The 18962-nt window shown below is 38.9% G+C and overlaps 1 protein-coding gene across 1 annotated transcript in view; it reads right to left on the bottom strand.

Moving 5' to 3' along the window:
* Window positions 1-14724, bottom strand: part of ext1b (exostosin glycosyltransferase 1b) — an 86322-nt gene extending 71598 nt beyond the window's left edge. The window contains exons 1-2 of the mRNA XM_057353962.1: window positions 14188-14724; window positions 12854-14080 (exon numbers count right to left, since the gene is read on the bottom strand). Coding sequence (XP_057209945.1) covers window positions 12854-13812 — 959 coding nt within the window. The 5' untranslated portion in view covers window positions 13813-14080; window positions 14188-14724. The remainder of the gene's footprint in view (window positions 1-12853; window positions 14081-14187) is intronic.
* Window positions 14725-18962: the final 4238 nt, after the last annotated feature.

The raw sequence follows: 18962 nt of genomic DNA, 5'->3' as shown, positions 1-18962 counted from the left end.
TGAACTCAATACAATACTAATCTTACATACAGGCACTGGACTAAAAATGCATTCAATCGGTCATCGCTCCTAAAATGAATTCAAAGGGTCATCTTTTTAATGCTATAAATTAGTGCTCCATCTTCTTAATCTCCTCACGTAAATAATTCTATTTCAATGGCTTACGTTTCTTCCCCACCACAGAAACCAGCACAGGTTCATCAATGCCGTCAAAATTATTCATTATTGTGTTTGTTTGTTGAACACAAAGTACAAAGTAGATCAGGGAAACTAGGATGCCGACCGTATTCAGAGCACCGCCATTACTGTGGAATGGTGTGCTGTGATTGGTTCAGCAAATATATCGCATTCTGCGGAAGTGAGACTGGCGTATATTGCGGTTTGGAAAGAAAGGGAGAAAACATGACAAAATAACACGGCGGATATCGCATTTTGCGTAAAATTACGCAAGTGACTTTTCAATACCGAACTGACACAATACTGATTTTGGCGGAAACTTTTTTTTTAATGGCGTTTATCTTTTAACTTTTTAGCGTTTAAAATTTTCATATATCAGTGTTAATTTTGACAGCAAGTTTTGATTTAGTTTTAGTCATAGTCTTGACGAAAATGCAATTTAGTTTTAGTCACATTTTAGTCAACCCCATCATTTTAGTTTTAGTCTAGTTTTAGTCGACGGAATATGAATTTTAGTCTAATAAATATACATTATATTTAGTCTACTAAAATCTAAATGGTTTAAATCATTTACTTGGTGTAATTAAATGTTCCATACAAAGATTCAACTGTTTTGACATAATTTACTTCACCTTAGAATGAAATTAAACCAGGTCATTACCTTTATTTTTCAGAAAAGTTCAGTAACTAGATTTGCATTGTTGGAACGCAGAGTATTAGACCATGAACGACATGTTCCAGTTCATTCAATCCCATTTGACTCAATCGACTCGTTAAGTAGGGCGTATTCATTCAGTTCATTCAACCAATGAAACGCTTTGACAGGGCTCACACTCAAAGGCTATTGGCTCATGGCATGCCTCTTTGAAGAAAGAGCGCACTGTCTTTGCTTGATACAGCAATGAATGAGAAATAGCTTTCAAAAAGACATATTATATAAATTGTATTACATTTCTTTAGTCATGCAAACATGTTACATAATTGGTTCGAATGTACAGTTTGACTCACTTCATCACTTCTATAATCAGTAGAGGACAGCGCTGGTTTTCTTTTGGCTGACTTTATGTTGCATTTCACGTTATGCAGCAGCTCGTGTTAGCGGATAAGTTAACATAGGCATGTAAAAAAGTTTGAGCTTGCCTTTGTAATGTGTTTCGGGGTGACTCGCCTGCAGTCGCGCTTCAAGTTTGCGCGTTTTACCGGCAATCGTGAAGGAAAATAAGACGCTTTATAAACCGTGTGGAGACACAGAATACATGTGTGTGCTTCCCCTTCTCCCAGAGACTTCTCTCTACCGTTTATATGAGATAAGCAGCACATGTGCGCAAAACTGATGTCTGCCAGGTGGGACAAGAATATTCTCGTCTCGTTTTTATTAGTTGACGAAAGTGTCAGTATATTTTTATTACAGTTTTCGTCATCATGCATTCATTTTTATTTAGTTATCGTCTCGTTTTTGTCAGTGAAAACATGTCGTTAACGAATACTTTTCGTCATAGTCGAAATTTTCATTTGTCAACGAAATTAACACTGTCATATATATATATATATAGGCAAATAACAATAAATCACCCTCTCATGGCACAAGATGAACATGGTCATCGCCACAACAGCTACTTCATAAACGTGGACTTATTCTCGCTATTCTGTAGGGAAACAAACATATTTCAATGTCGGCAACCATCAACACAGCAAGTGCAGGAGGAAGGGTAGAGAAGAACAGAGATGCAACATGTGACAGATTTTCAGCAAAGGAGCTCCTCAGTGAGAAGAACACTTTTCTTTGATGTGGTGAACGATGCTCACCCAGACACATAGCAAAAAGGATGCAGGTTTAAAATAAGTCAGTGCAAAAAACCCTACCATGCTTTCCCTCCACCGCATCTCACATGAAAACAGACGAAGACCCCCATCACATGACTCACCCGTAGCTTATGATAAACAGGTCTCTCTCGTTGAGGCAGACAGAAACAAAAAAAGTCACAGATCAAATTCTGCCTTATGGGAACCCAAAAGGAACATTGGACAAAATGAGGTTACATGCGAAAAAACAAGCAGTGACTTGGTCATATTTGTGCATTCATGAAAAATATTAACTAGGGCTTGACATTAACATTTGTTTGCTTATCCGGAAGCAAACAAATTAATCTAATCTGTATTAGGCACAGAAACAATCTGGACAGGTGCCATATGTATCGCGTAGATGTTTGAAGTTTAAAGAGGACAGTAAATCTTGAAGGAAAAGGAACCTGCATGACACAAAAGAAGATATTGAAATGTCTCAGTGGTTTTATGCCCATACAGTGACAGTCAATGGAGGCCTATGTTGTTTAGTTACAAATATGCTTGATTTAAAAAATTATTTTGGGTGAACTATCCCTTTAAGATTCAAATTATTTCTGTGCAAAACAATAGACCTTGCTTAATGTCAACAAGTTTGCTCAAACAAATCAAACTTTGATTTTTTTTAGCTTTTTAGCTTTTCTATAACCTTTGCTAAAATATTTATCATTAATGGTTACAAGCACTGTTATAAAGCATTTATCCTATAATGTTGTCTGTGTTTTTAAAAAGTGAAAGTATTAACAGAGAACTGCAGTAACTGGGGAAGTCAAAGTTTCACTTTATTTTAGATTCTCAATCTCCATAAACATTCACACAGGTCTTATTCAAAGGGACTTTCCCTGGAAGTAGTAAAGATAGCAAAGATAACAGATTTAAGGTTAAATCAATATAAAGTACAACCAATTGAACATTCCTTTAATATTGAATTAATTAAATTTGCAAAGTGGGAGACTACATCAAAAATGTGCTAGTACTCCAAAAATGACAGTTTTGCTTGCCCTTCTATGAAAATCTGGTCCCTAATTCAGTGTCAGTATAAAGAATTTAAAGCGCATTTTATCATCTGCCATGCAAAATTAGAAACAAAAACAGTGGAAACAGCCAAAAGGTTTTATACTTGATTTAAAGATTTTATAGCATGAAAAAAATAGTAATGCTAACTAGATCTATTAATAGACCAATCAAGTAATTCAAATTGGAGGATCTCTAACATTACACAACATCATAAGCTTGGCCAGATGCTGTCTACAGCCCCCCCCCCCCTTTTAACAACAGCAACGGCTCAAGCAGTGAACCATGAAGTGTCATGGAACCCCACAAGAGTCGTCAGCGTCTCTGTGCACCCTTTGTTTGATGCCTTCCACATTTCAAAAGCTATAGCAGAAATCAGGCCTGTTGCACTGTTGTGAATCTGAGTTCTGAGGGGGAAAAACATGGGGGGAGAGAAAGGGGGGTCCGGGGGTTCCTGTGGGGGATGAGAAGGGGCCGTGGTGTCAACAAGGCACAGGCTGCGAAAGAATCTGAGCAAACTTTCTCACAAAGGAGCCCCTCAGCGCCCGGGGGCGAGAGAGCCATTTCACTGGAGAGGTAGTCAAATCAAACCATAAAACGGCTTGGGCGCAAGCCATTAGATCAGCTAGCATTTAAACAAAACGCACTTTCAATAGCAGCCCCCACTGTATCATGACATGACACAAATTCTTCATAGACGTATTGCTTTTTTGAAGCAACCCCCCTTTAAATTCCTCACGACAGAGTCTGACCATCAATGAAAAATGTTTGTTTTCACTTCTCACAGAAATGAAAAGAGCGAATAGTGAGAGCTTTGTTTCCACCAGTCAATGCGGCCAACGCTTGGTGTGATTGAGCGACCGGGACAGAGTCCATGATACAATTGTAATAAAATGCAACAAGTCTTGCGAATTACACTTAAGCTGTAAAAACACTCCTGGGAGCAGACGGGGTCACTGATGGCCCAGGGCAAAAGTGGGCCAGTCCTGCCGCCTGTGGCTTCTGCGATGATCCCAATTTATAACGTACAGACGTGATCTCAAAAGGATAAATGATACTCGCCCCAGTGTGAAAACATTCAGTTTATGAACATATTGCTCTCATTTACACTTACACATATGAAACCACCTCTTTCAGCAGGATAATGGCACCGAATCTCAGGCTTCCCTCATCCTTTTATCTAAAACGGTGCCAATAAGGCAAATTATCCTTTCACAAAAGAAAGACGGGTACTCGCTCCAGAGAATGAACGAGGCTTATTTACACCACATCCCGTAATGCATTAATATCATCTCCCATCTCATATCGTCTCTCTGAGGGTCCATTCAGTTAAAAGTTGGCAATAAAAAAGTAATCAGCACAAATGTGTTTACAGACAAAATCTTAAACTGTTATCCTGTTAACTGTTGTATATAACAACATGACTGAACTACAAAAAAATTGTAACACGTTATAATCATATGTAATCTTGTGATTCTTTAGTATGCAGTAAATCATTATTATACCTAGAAATAGACATCTACAGTACACTTTCTTTAGATATAACCTTTTACCAAAACTATATAGCACCCCATGTCTCAAAATGTCTACAGAGCCACACAAACAGGTTTTCATACATTTTGAAATGAGTGTGAACTCGATCTAATAAGTGCTATTAAATTAGGGTGGGTTGCTTCTTTTAGCGCTTACTTAGCATGCAAACTGCCGTGTTAGGTTGTGAGGCTGATGTTCAGATGGTGAAAACCGCAGCAGTAGCAGAAGACTTCCTCCTGAGAGCTGGATTAAAAGGCCGTGGCTAATACTCATGGCTAATGGTCACGAGAGGGACTGGCACCCTCAGGACCCAACTCCTGCCACCATAGCACATGCCATCGTGAAGTCACAATTTCAGCTAGCACACTACCAAATGTTTTAAGACTATAATCAATGCTCAGATGGAAGAGGAACGGTTGGCATGCTTAACAATACAGAGTGTATATAAGCAATCTGACAGGACTGTCGCTTGCTCTATTGGGCTAGGTATACACGGTCATCATATACTTATTGATTATGTCTGCGTTACTGGTTTAGAAACACAATCAACTGGCTTTCTGCATTTGTATTTAAAGATGGGGTCACATTAGAGGTGGCCGGCGGAATGGCCAAAAATCTATTTCAAAGAATGAGTAATTTTATTTCACGGTAACGATATATTTCACGGTAATAATCTCCCATTATAATTCTATATCTTATACCTCATTTTTCTTTGATTAATTTCCTTTATTTATTTATTACAGTTCATTTAAATGCTCACCATAGTTAAAACAGGCAAGTTATGAAAATGTACTTAAGATATCGATCAAGCTCTGATAATGAGATTTATTATTTATTTATATTTATTTTCTAACTATATCATATGTATACAGAAGAAGAGAGACAACAAGTATAACAATGAAGTATGAATATGTGCACAAACAATGAGTGTACAGTATATGACTGGTGTTCATGGGGTCTTTACTGTAGGTCTTTATCGCTCTTCACTCGCTATTAGATGCGCAGTTTTACCGTGTTGCGTCTTTAGGATTTGTTTATTGTGGCACTTGTCTTTGCACTGTGAGTCTCTGTTGACTCCACACGCATCTCCCAAAACGGGGGAAAGATGCATGTCACGTCAAAACGCTTACGCGGCGAGCATCATCGCGCCTTTCAATGCATGTTTCACCTTGGCTCACCTGAAGTTAAACTTTATTAAAACTATTAAAAGCTTCACAAAGCAATCTGACTTCTGAAATACGTGCCAAGAATGAGCTTTTTTATATGCTTGCGCAGATCCCTGCACGAGAACTGCGGGTGAGAGAATCACTAAACTACAGACTGAAAGAAGGTCAAAAGAATATTTGATACGTTAATTTGCTATAGGTGGATTAATTCAATCTAAAAATTTTTTCTAATAAGAAGAATCTCTTACGGTTGACATTTTATTCCACGGTAACGGAATATTCCGTCATACCGCCCAGCCAGTGTTGGGTAAGTTACTCTGAAAAAGTAATTAATTACAAGTTACTAATTACATACTCAATAGTGTAATTACATTACAAGTTACTCTCTCCAAAAAGTATTTAATTACTTATTACTAATTACTTTCTATATCATACATCAACCTTGATTAGAAATTATTCAAGGATAGACATGAAACGACTAATTTAATTAATTCATTCAAATAAATAATAAATAACTACATAAATAATTCTTATTAACTGACCTAAGTTTAGAAATGTGAGGATACATTAAAGCATACATTTTAAAATTAGACTTATAATTTTGATGTCATTTCCACTATTGAATATATTACACAGTATTTAGTTAAATTACATCAGAAGTAACTGTAATTAAATTACAGAAAAATAAGAGTAATCCCTTACTTTACTTTTTCAATGGAAAGTAATTAAATTACAGTAACTAATTACTTAGTAACTAGTTACACCCAACACTGCACCCAGCCCTAGGTGACATACTATTTCATGCATTCTGACTTCTTTACACTGTTAAACGCGCTGGCTTATCATGCTTAATATGATCAACTTGTTAAAAAATGAGTTGGATGTATGACATGGTATTTTTGTGCTCGATACACTCTCCCAGCACTCCAACTTCTTTCGGAAAGTTTTTTATAAGTCTGGATCCTATTTCTTTTATTGGTAATTCTCCCGGAAAAGCACGCCCATGCGACATCCACCGAGCGAAGACCATGCCCACGCGCTAGCGTGAGAGAAAGAGCACGCCCACAAAAGAGCACGCCCATCAATGCCGCTTCACTCGGCTGACGGAAGTTTAGCTGTGTTTGTTTGCTCATTTAGGTTATTTAAACGGTGGATATAACACTGGATTTGGAGATTATTTGAAACTGATAGATGCCGCGGTCCCAGCGCTAAAACATACCGGACATGAACTGCATGTAAACAACACAAAGGGATAATGCGATGATGTATTGTATGCTCATGCTGTAGTTCCGTCCCCCCTGCCTGCCTCCAGCAGCTTGTCTTTTTCCGGAAATAATCGTACAGCTATATCTCTCTTATATAAATGTGATCAAACTAAATACTCTTCGAAGATACGACGTAGGGCTGTGCACGATTAATCGCGATTACCAAAAAATCATGCTGAAATCTAGCTGGGCAAGGCACCGATAATTTTTTTATGCATAGCTTGTTCGTGAAGCACGGCTCTGGGATCAGTAGGAAATGCTGCTCGATCTAAAAGCAGTGCGAGTTTGAGTCGCTTTTTTTGCATTTAAAAAAGCAACACCCGTCAAACATGACCATTATAAATATACTTTATTATCATAAAAATACCTGATGATGCTTGAGTAACAGCGATAAAAAACATTTCCTTAGGCATTTCCTAGAAATACGTGTGTTATGGTCTTCTTCTGCAATGCGTATTTGGAGTTTCTGCACGAAAGCGCCCTCTGGCTTTCAGGTGCAGCAGCATTTTACCGTACTTCACTCACAAGCTGTGCATAAAACACGTGATGTGTATTTCGGATAATCGTGCACAGCCCTAATACGACATATGCAATACTACTGTATATGTACTCAAGATTAATATGAGATTTACAGAAACTGCGTGTGTTACCCCATCTTTAACATCCTGCTAAATTATATGCGTAAGCAAAATATCTGCAACTATACTTCACATACTGCCGCAGAAAAAATTAAGAGACCATTTCATCACTATTTATAGGTATGTGTTTAGGCAAAATGATCATTTTTGTTTCATTCTGTGAACTACTAACAATATTTCTCCCAAATTTCAAATCAAAATTTGCAGAAAATGAAAACTGGAGAAACAGGTCAAAATAACAGAAAAGATGCTCTGTGTTTTTTCAGAGCTCAAATACTGCAAAGAAAACGAATTAGATTTTTATGTGATCACCTCGATTTTTATCACAGATTTCATGCGTCTTGTCATGCTGTCAGTCTTTCACATTTGCTGTTGGATTACTTTATGTCAGTCCTGAGGTTTGATTTTGTTGAAATTCAACAGATACAGGACTTGAATGCCCAAAATATATCTAGAAATGCTGATTTGAAATGAAAATTTGCAATGGTCTCTTAATTTTTTCTGCGGCTGGGCTGTGCATATATATATATATTTGACTACGCAATCTGCTACTGGAAATCATCTGTAAAAAATCTTAGCCTTTATGGAAAAACACTGCTAAAAACTACAATTTACTATAATTGTAAAAGCCATTAAAAATGTGGGCAATGCAAGTAAAGAAATATAGCTACTGGCCTGACTTGAACATTTTTGTTGAGTCCTGGTCTGCCTTTTTGTATATTAATGTTTGACATAGCATTAGGGGAAAAATTACTGAAATTTCTCATTCTTTCCCTATGACATACAGTCAGACTTGGGAAGTTTAAAATTCTTTTATGGCATCTCAGATCCATTTAAAAAGTAAAACATAAATATGTTCCTCAAAAAGACACCTACTCAGAAATCCACTCAACCGTGAACCAATCAATGCCCTGTTCTGCAAATTCCTTTCAGAGGACGTGATTGGCCACTTGCCACCTGCTGTGCTCTTGGCAGGGCAAGGGCACAGGAATGAAAGATGCTTTTTATACACCACATACCACTTTTTAATTCATACTCGAGTAGAACTCATTGACAAGCCTTGGAAAATTTTTTACATTTTTTTGCATGTTGTTTAAAAAATGTTCCTATTAATTTACAGTTTGGCAGCAAATGTTTCATACTTTAGACTTTCAGGAGTTGTCACTACATTTTACAGTCGATGCCTGTTATTGAATTAGGACCACCAGTTCAGGATGTGACATGGTACTGTTATGGCTATTTCCGAATCTGCCTGGGGGTCTCTTTCTCAGCTGGAGGGAATGTTCCTGCCGTAATTCCACCGAATGTGGGTCAATTGGTAGGGGGAATAAACTCGCAGACAGGGATGGACAAAAGGGGGGGACCCAATGCGCCCAAACACACAAGAAACCATGAGACCAGTGCATGACTTTGGATAAGACTGATTAAATCTTTCAATTACGAAAAGTTATTTAATTATTGCCGAAACCTTCAAAGAGCTTATGCTAAGGAAATGCATAAAACCGAACAACACGCATGAATTACCTGCTCTCTTTAACATGCAATTAAAGTGCTGATGCTATGATCAGATAAAGGCAGCCTAGCCCAAGCACATTATGCACGGAAATATATAATCAACTAACAGTAATTAAGCAGAACTCTATTTGGGCTAATTACCCCCACATTAGCATTTGTCACACAAGCACCGGGCACTACTTTATCCGAGTGAGGTGAGAGCATGAAAAATTCATGATTTATTAATGTGACAACAGAAACAGTGGGACGGAGCAATCGTACAGATGACAGAAGTGCCTGAAATTAAACAAATTAAACTTGTGTTAGCACCAGTCCTTGCATGCAAATGTCACTGAAACTTTCCCCTACTTACCATCAAACGGGACGAGTGCCACGAGGACTAGTAGCAGTGCTCGTAGTCGGTACCACAGCAAGATTTGTTATTTTAAAGGGAGGTTCTATAAACAATAGTTAATATAGAGTAACATATTTGTCAGACACAATTTGGCCAGCTGTCTCGTATGTTTTCCTTCTTTCCGTTTTAATTATTTTTCTATGCTCTCTGAATCAATAAAGAAGCACTTGAGAAAGAGATTAAATGTTAAACTCCATCCGTGTGTATGGTGCTCTTGAATGGCCTAGTGAGCAGGAGCTGAGAGACACGGTTAATAAAATCAAAGAGAGTAAACGCACACTTATTGCAGAAGCCCCGAGAAAAACTGTTGACATTGCAAATATTACCCTTCTATTTCTGCGCAGTGACGAATTTTCCGGGAAACAAGATTATGAAAGCTAATACAACCCATAAAATCTTAAGATTTAAGACAATGATAGAGCAAAGGCCCAGATTTCCTAGCCGACTGAATATCTATTGAAATCATTCCCTTCATCAGTATCAGTTCAACGTGACAACTTCCACAAATCACACGGGGGCAGATTGGATATCCTCTGCTCTTCCAGCTGGGGCAGTGACCGACAAGGTGCTTTGTGAAACGATACTGAATAAATCTATTGTTTGATAATGCTTGGCACTGCTGAATTATTCCAGCTTGGTAAATTCCAAACCCTGACAAAGAGGGATTTCATTCGTAGGGCTACTACAAATCTGGCAGGCTGACTGTGGGACCGCCGGCACCCTAAGCCATTCAGAAGCAAGCGATTTTAAAAGATGGAAAATCATCCAGTCTAAAAAGGTAAAGCCACAAAAATCTCAAACCCTCTGGATAACAACAATGGAAGCAGAAGTATGAATTTGGTAATTCAACATTTTTCATGAAGCCAGAGACATTGCTTGGACTCAACAGAGAGGGCAGCTTGTGCAGGGTTTTTCCTGCATAGAGAAATTGGAGGCGGCCGCCTCCGTCAAATGTCGTGCCGCCTCAGGCTGAGCTCTCGCCAAAATTATGTTGCGAGTCTTCACAAGAAATGCTGTGTGCATTTATCAGACTGTCATTTGTAACTGCAGTTGCGACATTACGCCACAGTGGAGGCGCTGTTTAGTTATCAGCACACTGAGGCGCTAAAAAGAGTTGCAGAACAAGAGCCAGCCTGTGTTTCACGGCTGTTTATTTTGCATCCAAGTACGTTTAATTTCTTGAAATTTATTAAATTAACATGACGCACATCATTGTAATGTCTTTAGCTGTGCAGTTGGATCGTTGAATCAGCGTATACTGTACACAGCGAGTTCGCCAGTATGAACGCACATTGCGTTCAGAACGACTCACACACGAATGACTCATTTGAACCGATTCATTGAAACTATTGAACTTTTCAGTCACTAGCGAATATAAGAGATCCTTGAATCATTTAAACTGAGCCACAGAGAATGCAAGATGTGAATGAGCTTTGCTCATTTTGAAAGACTGGTTAATTCAGTTGGCTATTGTGGGCTGAAAAGTTAGTTGAAAATGATAAAAAAAAAGCTTTATTTGATAAAAAAACATTTCTGTTTGGTTGAATAAAAGTAATATATTATATAACTTAATAATTGTCATTTTTATCTAATTTTATTAGAAACATTAATATGTCAAACTCGAAGTCACTTTGGTTTAGCCACTAAAAGGTACGGTAGGCCTACGCGTGTGTACAAGATCAGGATGGCACCACCTCCGCCTCATTTTGAGCCAGGAAAAACCCTGTTGTGGAATAGAGAACTCTTAATCATTTTGTCCAACCCTACAAAAAAAGCCAAATTTGGCAGACCCCCGTTGGCTGGGGCATTTTTGCTTGACTCAGCTCGCTCATGTCCCAAACAGCTGTTCTGCTCATACACACATACACTTACTCCCCAGTTAACAGCACAATATCTTGCTGAGAGCACTTCAGCAGCATCATGGAATAGAGAAACATGGTGCCAAAAATGCCCGCACAGCAACGGACATTAGTGACGTGACTAACTAGTTTGCTATAGCAGGAGCGAGAATTTCCTGTTGGTGTGGAGTCTGAAATCCCCTTAATGAGCACTTGGCTGTTTTGAAGTGATATCCGCCAGGTAATTACTCCCACAACATACAGCGAAATTACCTGCGAATTCGAGCGGATCGTGATGCTAGGGTAACCTTTCAGAGGTCACATTTAAAACACATAACAGATCAGAAAAGTTATTAAATAACTTCCATCTGGTTAATCAGAAATCAGACGACTTGTATGTAGAATGGCACTGTGCTGGACTCCAAACTTAAAAATACATTCCTATTATAGTTTATTTACACAGGGTCAAGCTTTCTAATTACGCAAGGTCATCATGTGCCTGTTCTCCCTGTGAGGTGCTATATTTCAAGAGTACGAAACGTGTCCAAACATAGCCAGAATAGGCTGCTGCATCATCTGAGACAAAAAGGTGAAATTCCCATGGTGGAGGTGATTTAAAAGGGATCCAATTGATATACATAAAAAAAGATTACAGCCGACTACTGTACCTAAGATTGTGTCTGGCGTGTCATTAGCTCTCTAAAGCAGTAAAAAGTGTTTCACAATCGGGTGTAATAACATGTACCCGGGGCGCACTGATAGTCTCCATGGCACATGAAGAACCAAAAATATTCAACATGACAATTGCTAAAACAGCTCGTGTAAAAATGGCACATTGCTGTGAAAACTGGGCGGCATGACGCACTGCAAACCACATTTCAAGTGGTTTGCATTACAGTGTATTTGCAGTGTGTTTGCAACTACGAACGACTCCACAAAATAGCTGTGCATCAAAGTATGCAGCATGTGACTACACTGTAATGAGAACCAATTTTCCAATAAAAAAATGAATTGAAGTAACAAGAGTTTGACTATGATTTTTGTAAAACTATAGTAACCACAAATGTACAATTGTCTCACTACAAGAAACATAATCATGCCATTTGTAATAAACCTATTGTAATACAAATGTTAAAAAATATGCAGATAAGCCATTGCTACTACTTTTACTATTATACACAACTATGGTTACTAGACTTTTACTGTAATAAAACAACTTTCCCACACAAACAATTACCGTGGTAACTATGTTTCCAAAACACCCGTTACTACTGTAAACCTGTAATTAAATACATGTATTGCACTTCAAGCAGTGTAGGAAACTTTGACAATCTTTCTAAAGAGCCTCGAGATTTCCCATAGTTTTAGTGTAACGTTAGCAACAAAACCTACTACGGAATTTGAAGGGTTAGCATGAATTTATATACAGTACATTTTGCCAAAGACGTGCAGAAGTTTGCTCATGACTTACTTGTCATACTCGGCGTTGTCCTTATCACACCGCGCGTCCTTGTGTTTCTGCCAGTCTTTGCCATGCTTGCAGGTGGTGAGAAGAACTACATCCTCCGCGTTATGAACATGATATAAGGCATTCCTCGTGTCCGAGCCGATGCCGGTCAGATAGCGTTTCCCTTTAAATACCAACATATATTTTCTAAAAGGTGGAATGGTGTTATATTTTAAGAAGCCCCTATCCCCACCGGTCCTTGGGTGATCCTTGGAAAACAGCGGGATGGAGACGTCAAAGTTGGGTCTGAAGTTCTCCGTGCTGATGCTCGCTTTGGCCAGCATGGCTTGACCGATGTCAAAGCCCAAGTCTTCCGTGTAGTCGGGCCACGTGCCTGAATACAAATTAAATATGAGGTGATTTCTACCATTGTTCCACAGAGGCAAGCTCTGCACCTTGGTTTTGAGATTGTGCACATATTGTGGAGACAACTGGTCTCGGTCAAGAGTGTCCAGACTTAGGATAAACAGACACGCATGACTGGGGTCTGAGGTGTAAAATCGAGACCCCTCGATCGTGGATAAAATGTTCTGATAACTTTCTGAGATCTTCTCTCCCTTCTGTTGGGGGTACACATACACTTTGAACCCGTTCCTTTGACAGAGAGAGAAGTCGAAACAGGACTGCATGCGGCACCTCTTGCCCTTGTAAACGCTCGAGTTAACGTCGCTCTTTTGCCGGGGCGATATGTGAACGTTATATTCCTCCGTGTCCGACTGATCCCACGGGCTGAAGTGTTGTAAAGGATCCGAGAAGTGCGGCCACGGCTGCTCGGGACGATTATATCCATTGCGGCTGCGGTCATGCCGGCTCCTGAACCCCGTGGCGGCCGGACCCGGGTCCCCTCCTCCTCCAAAGTAAAAGAGCAGAACTAGAAAGGCGCCAGTCAAGAGCGAGATTAGATATCGTTTTTTGGCCTGCATGTGTCCTGAAGGCCAGATCGCGGTGTTTGCAAATAAATCTCAAGCGGTTGGAAGTTTGTCTTTCACCAGCACCTCCACCAGCTATAGTGCTGCTCCGCCATCTTCCAGCCTGCGAGGATTTACAACTCACGTCTCCCCTCTTCTTCTTCAGATTCCGATCACCTAACAACAAGCGTCCGATCCAGCGCATGTGGGCGAATTTACATCGGTTTCCGCGCTCTCCTTCGTCTGTCTAGTTGCAACATTTTACGTCGCACCTCTTAAGTACCTGTAAAGACAGAAGCCACGTTATTAACACAATCGCGTAAGCTTACTCACTCATTAGTTTTCCTCGGGTGAAATAATACAATTGAAACCTGTTTTTTCAGCACCCACATTAGATAAAATGCGTCGTACGGTCGGACTTGCACTGGAGAGTTGCAGCGACACCGACTCATAGAGTTTGTCTCTGAAGAGCCGCGGGTCCCATTGGAAAAAAAAACGTAAAGTGGTTGTTAATACAGCTACTGATGCTTATATCCGATGATTCCAAACTACATGTCCATACTAAATTGAATCCCACCCCTCACAGCTCAACTCCATCTACCTTCGAAACGATAACGTAAAGTGCAAGTGACACAGGACAGTTCACCGGAGCGACGGTAACCTTACGAATCCCCGCATTTCTCCTATTCCCGTGCTCTCCGTAGACCTTCACACACGTTAGAAGTAGATTTTCTCTTCATCTGGACATAGTGAGGTTTCGCCTTCAGTACAGAACCACGAGGACAGCACGCGAGTTTCACAGGATGTTTGCTTAACAAATAAAATGAACAGAGTTCCTTGATCCGCGAGTCCAGTCAGTCACCTATTGCTCAGTTGTTACGATTGAATTTGTTACACTGCTACATTCCAATCCCCACACGACGCCTGTGAGCGTGACGTCCATCATGGTGCCTCGTGCGTTTTCATTGGACCGAAAAACCGGATAAGGCGGGGCTTCCACAGCACCCGTTCATTCCCGGTGCAGAGCGTCGCGCTTCTAGAGAATGTGGATGGACTTTCAACTACTTGCACATTAAAAATAGACAAAGTTATTGGTGTGAGAATATTTTTAAAACTCTTCTTGCACGGAGTTTTTTTTTTGTCATATTCGGCATCATTTAGTCATTAGAGCAGGATTCGTTTTTAAAAGCTTTCGCTTTATTTAGAATAACTTTAGCATTAATACATTTGTTTCAAAGGGTAAAATCAAAGCATTGCACTTATTAGACTTACGGGAGATGCATATTTTACAAAAGTCATCTTCTGTGTTTCAAAGAAAGGTAGACTTCTGTTTCATCTATGCATCTACAGTTAATGTGAAAATGAGATCAGGCACTTTGTACAAGAGAGAAAGTAACTGGATTGACCAACAAGGGATCTAGATCCTGCTGTTCTTAAAAATATCAACAGGGTTATAACAGTACCCTAAATCAAGTGCTTGTTATATTTCTCACTTATTCTTTCGAATATTGAATATGAAATATTAGGGTTCGCATAGATACACACAATTGAGCAGAGGGTTTGCTTTTAAACTTCCATGTGATTGTCAAATAATAACTAACACTTTGCATTTGCAAACCAATAACTATTAGTGATCAATCTCATTTTTGTGACTATAGGGGGAGTGTGGGGTAAGTTGATCCACCCGCTGGTATTTCAGCGACTGAACACTGTTGTTATTTGACCATACATTTTGGAATCACCCGTTATTTCTGGCATAATGTGAAAATGTGAAGCACATTGGAGAATCTGACAGCATTGACTTTAAAAGCTGTTTTGGGCTTGTCAAAGTAACATTTTTGCACATCAGCTGTAATTGCTGGTACATCAAAGCAAGTGTATCCAGGTCTAAAATATTTATGATGCATGTTGGTGATTTACCAACATATAAAACCATGCAAATAATTTGGCTAAATAGTAGCCTTGTAATCTAGCTAGTTTTTTCCAAAGTGGCAGCTATGGGGCAAAGTGAGCCAGTGTCGACAAAGTTAACTTCAATTTTTAAACCTGTATAATTTCAATGAAATATCACATAACTTTTTAGTTTATCATGTTTACTTTAGTATACTGAGTTTATCGACAGTCAGTGTACACCAAAGTACACTTGATATTCTCTGATTAAAGTCAGAAAAGCATTTTATTCCTGATTTTACTCATAGGGTATATTGTATATCCTTCCAACTTAAGTCACTATTGGCCTAACATGTTTGGCATTAAAAAGCACTGTATAATGCCAAGAATGTACAAAAACAGACATAGTGAGAGCAGAAATTAATTTACTTTTGATCAACAAACTCTCTGTTTAGTCTGTTTTTGGAAGGTTACCACTTTCGTGTTTCACAAGACAAGATACCGAAAGATATTACAAATTAAAGATATTGAAATGTAAAGTTTATCTGATTATTTTTTGTTTAAGTTAGCTTAAAAAAATAACTATTTGTATTTGTAAGGGAAAATAATGATTGAATTACTTTTTTAGAAGGTAAATCTTTAAAAACCTTCAAATTCAGTTGCATGCTCAGTATATCCCCATATGGTTCAATTTACCCCCAGACTTGGATCAACTTACACCTATCATGGGGCAAACTTAGCCACGGGAGCACTTTTTATAAGAAGCCATTTTATATGTGTTCTTATAATTTAGATTGATAGGAAACATCCTGAAATTAGATTAAATACTTTTATTGCATTTATGCCTCATTCTGGTTCATCTTGAGGACCACATAAGTTACAAAAAATGGCTCATCTTACCCCACTCCCCGCCTAACTATTGCTGGAGGACTTATTTATTCGCTTATTTATTTAACCAATAATTGAAATAGGAGATGTGGATTACCAGAGGGATTTGCTTTTATATCTTGCCACAGATAAGAAAGCAAGCTCTATAGCACTTCCTCTTTCCGAAGCCTCTCCCAGCTTGTGATAAAAAGCCTCAAATTTGGGCCGCTGTAAACAAATACCCACGTCTGGGGTAAGCCGCGAGTTCAGAGAGTTCTAAGCCCTGGGAAAGACAAAACACCCTTTGAGAGTCCTCTACCCTCCACTGTTCCAGGATCTGATAAAGCTGCCTGAGATGATGTAACCCGTTGCATTCCCTAAGTATTCTGGGCAGGGCTGGGTGCAGTGATATCCAGATGCTACACAGGTGAATGTTGGAACAGAATCACCTAAAGAGTGTGGAAATAATGTGGATGGCAAGCCCAAATAGATTTGGGACTACTGAAACTATTTACAGGAAAATTCATGTGGAAAACATCTCAATAATTGTGTCCCATATGGTTGGATGTTGTTTGAGAATTATTAATTGAAACATTATTAGAATAATAAGGGCGTATCCATAATTATATAAATATGTAAATTAGAACATAATTGTTTTCTAAAATACAAAAAAAAGAAAAACAACAACAGCATTTTAATTTGCTGTCTTACGGCTATGTAACATTGATGTCTTTCATATTGTTTATGCTTGTGCACTCTATTGTATTTTTTTATCTCACCAAAACCAAACATGCACAGCTGTTTAGCAGCAACGCCATGGCTTTATAGGGGATGTTAATATGTAAGCGTCCTGTTCTCACCTCACAGCAAGAGCCGGAGTGCTGAGGATCCGTCAACATTGAAAAAATCAAGAAGCGCTGCGTGACTAACACAGACGTAGCCATTGAGTAGGTGTGGAGTTTGAAGTCCTGTTTCTCTTGTTTAACTCTCACTGTTGCCCTCCAGGCAAATGAATCTTTAGGAAAAAAACATTAAATTGGCACACAGCTTCTTAAATCATGTGTGTGAGTGTGGGATGGTTAGATACCTCCTCGTTTCTTTATTTATTTAAAATGACCTTTCCGCACTGGAACGGAGTTCGCTCTTGGCAATGTGAAGGTTTAAATGTTGGAAGATGTAGGAGGGGAGAGCGGCACAAACTAAAGCCCAAGAGGGAAGAGAGAGAGAGTCAAACCACAAGGAAAGAACTCGAGTGACTGCAGGGAGAGCAAGGCAGTAAATGAAGCAGAACAGGTTAGATGTGTTGATAGGGTTTTGTCCTCATTAAAAAAAGCCAGGTTCTGGACTTCTGAACCTCTTCATTTGTATTCCGTGTCAATTTATTCCATAAAGATTTGAACCAGAGAATTGGGTCAGATTGGAGTGGTGAAATGAGAGTTTCTTTGCAAAAAAAATCCAGCTAAAGAACCTTCACATTTGGCTCTGTTTGCAACTTATCCAGATGATTAACAGAGAAAGACTTCGAAAGCAGAGAATGATGCACAGAATTTTTTTTAAAATAACACATTAATAAATACTATTATTAAAAGCCATTGTTTCTAATGTTATCGATGGTAAAACAAGCTCAGTAAAGTTTGAACTGATTTTTATTTCGCTTTCTGTTTTTCTCTATTTTAAATCATTTCTATGGGGAAAAATAATAGAAAATGCCAATGATTTTACCACACATACACACACTGACTTTGATGACCTGCTGTGGACATGTTAATGCATAACCTCCTCAGGGTGAGATCAGAGCAGGCTTTCCTCACAGCCTTTGAACCTCCTTTTGTTTGCTCTCCCAGTCAACGAGGTTCCCAGACGCTGAACAGGAAAAGTTATCTGGATGGATGCCCTGACAGCAACGGATCCTCCGATCTTTCAGTCACATAGACACATACAGTACACACTCTTTTGGCACACACGAAAAAGACATTCACCCCTACTTTCTCATTCTGCCAGAATAAATACATGAGAACAGTTTATATTTGGGAATTTTTAAATTCCTTACAGCTCAGCGCATGGCGCTCAAAACAGAGAAAGACAGGATTGGAATGTCTAGAAATGTTCCATCTCAGAATGAGTCAGGGGGATGGAGTGTTTGGGAAGAGCAGAGCAAAGCCATGAACTAAGTTTTAAGAATGTTTTTGGCACAAGAACCAAGCATTTAAACTTTTGTTAAACTTTAATGAAAGTGTGCTTTTTATTTCGTGCTGTCTGAGTGACATTTCATTTTAAAATATTCCAACTTGTCATTAGTGTTCATTATCTCAGGGTCAAGTCATATAAATTAACAGATGAAAATGAAACGAAACAACAACTAGCACATAAAGTCGCAAGGCACTGTGATTGAAAAACAATATAAAGCA

This window comes from Triplophysa rosa, linkage group LG16 (assembly GCF_024868665.1).
Source record: "Triplophysa rosa linkage group LG16, Trosa_1v2, whole genome shotgun sequence".
Lineage (NCBI taxonomy): Eukaryota > Metazoa > Chordata > Actinopteri > Cypriniformes > Nemacheilidae > Triplophysa > Triplophysa rosa.
Note: the sequence above shows the minus strand (reverse complement) of the source record. Positions and strands in the feature narration are given on the sequence as shown.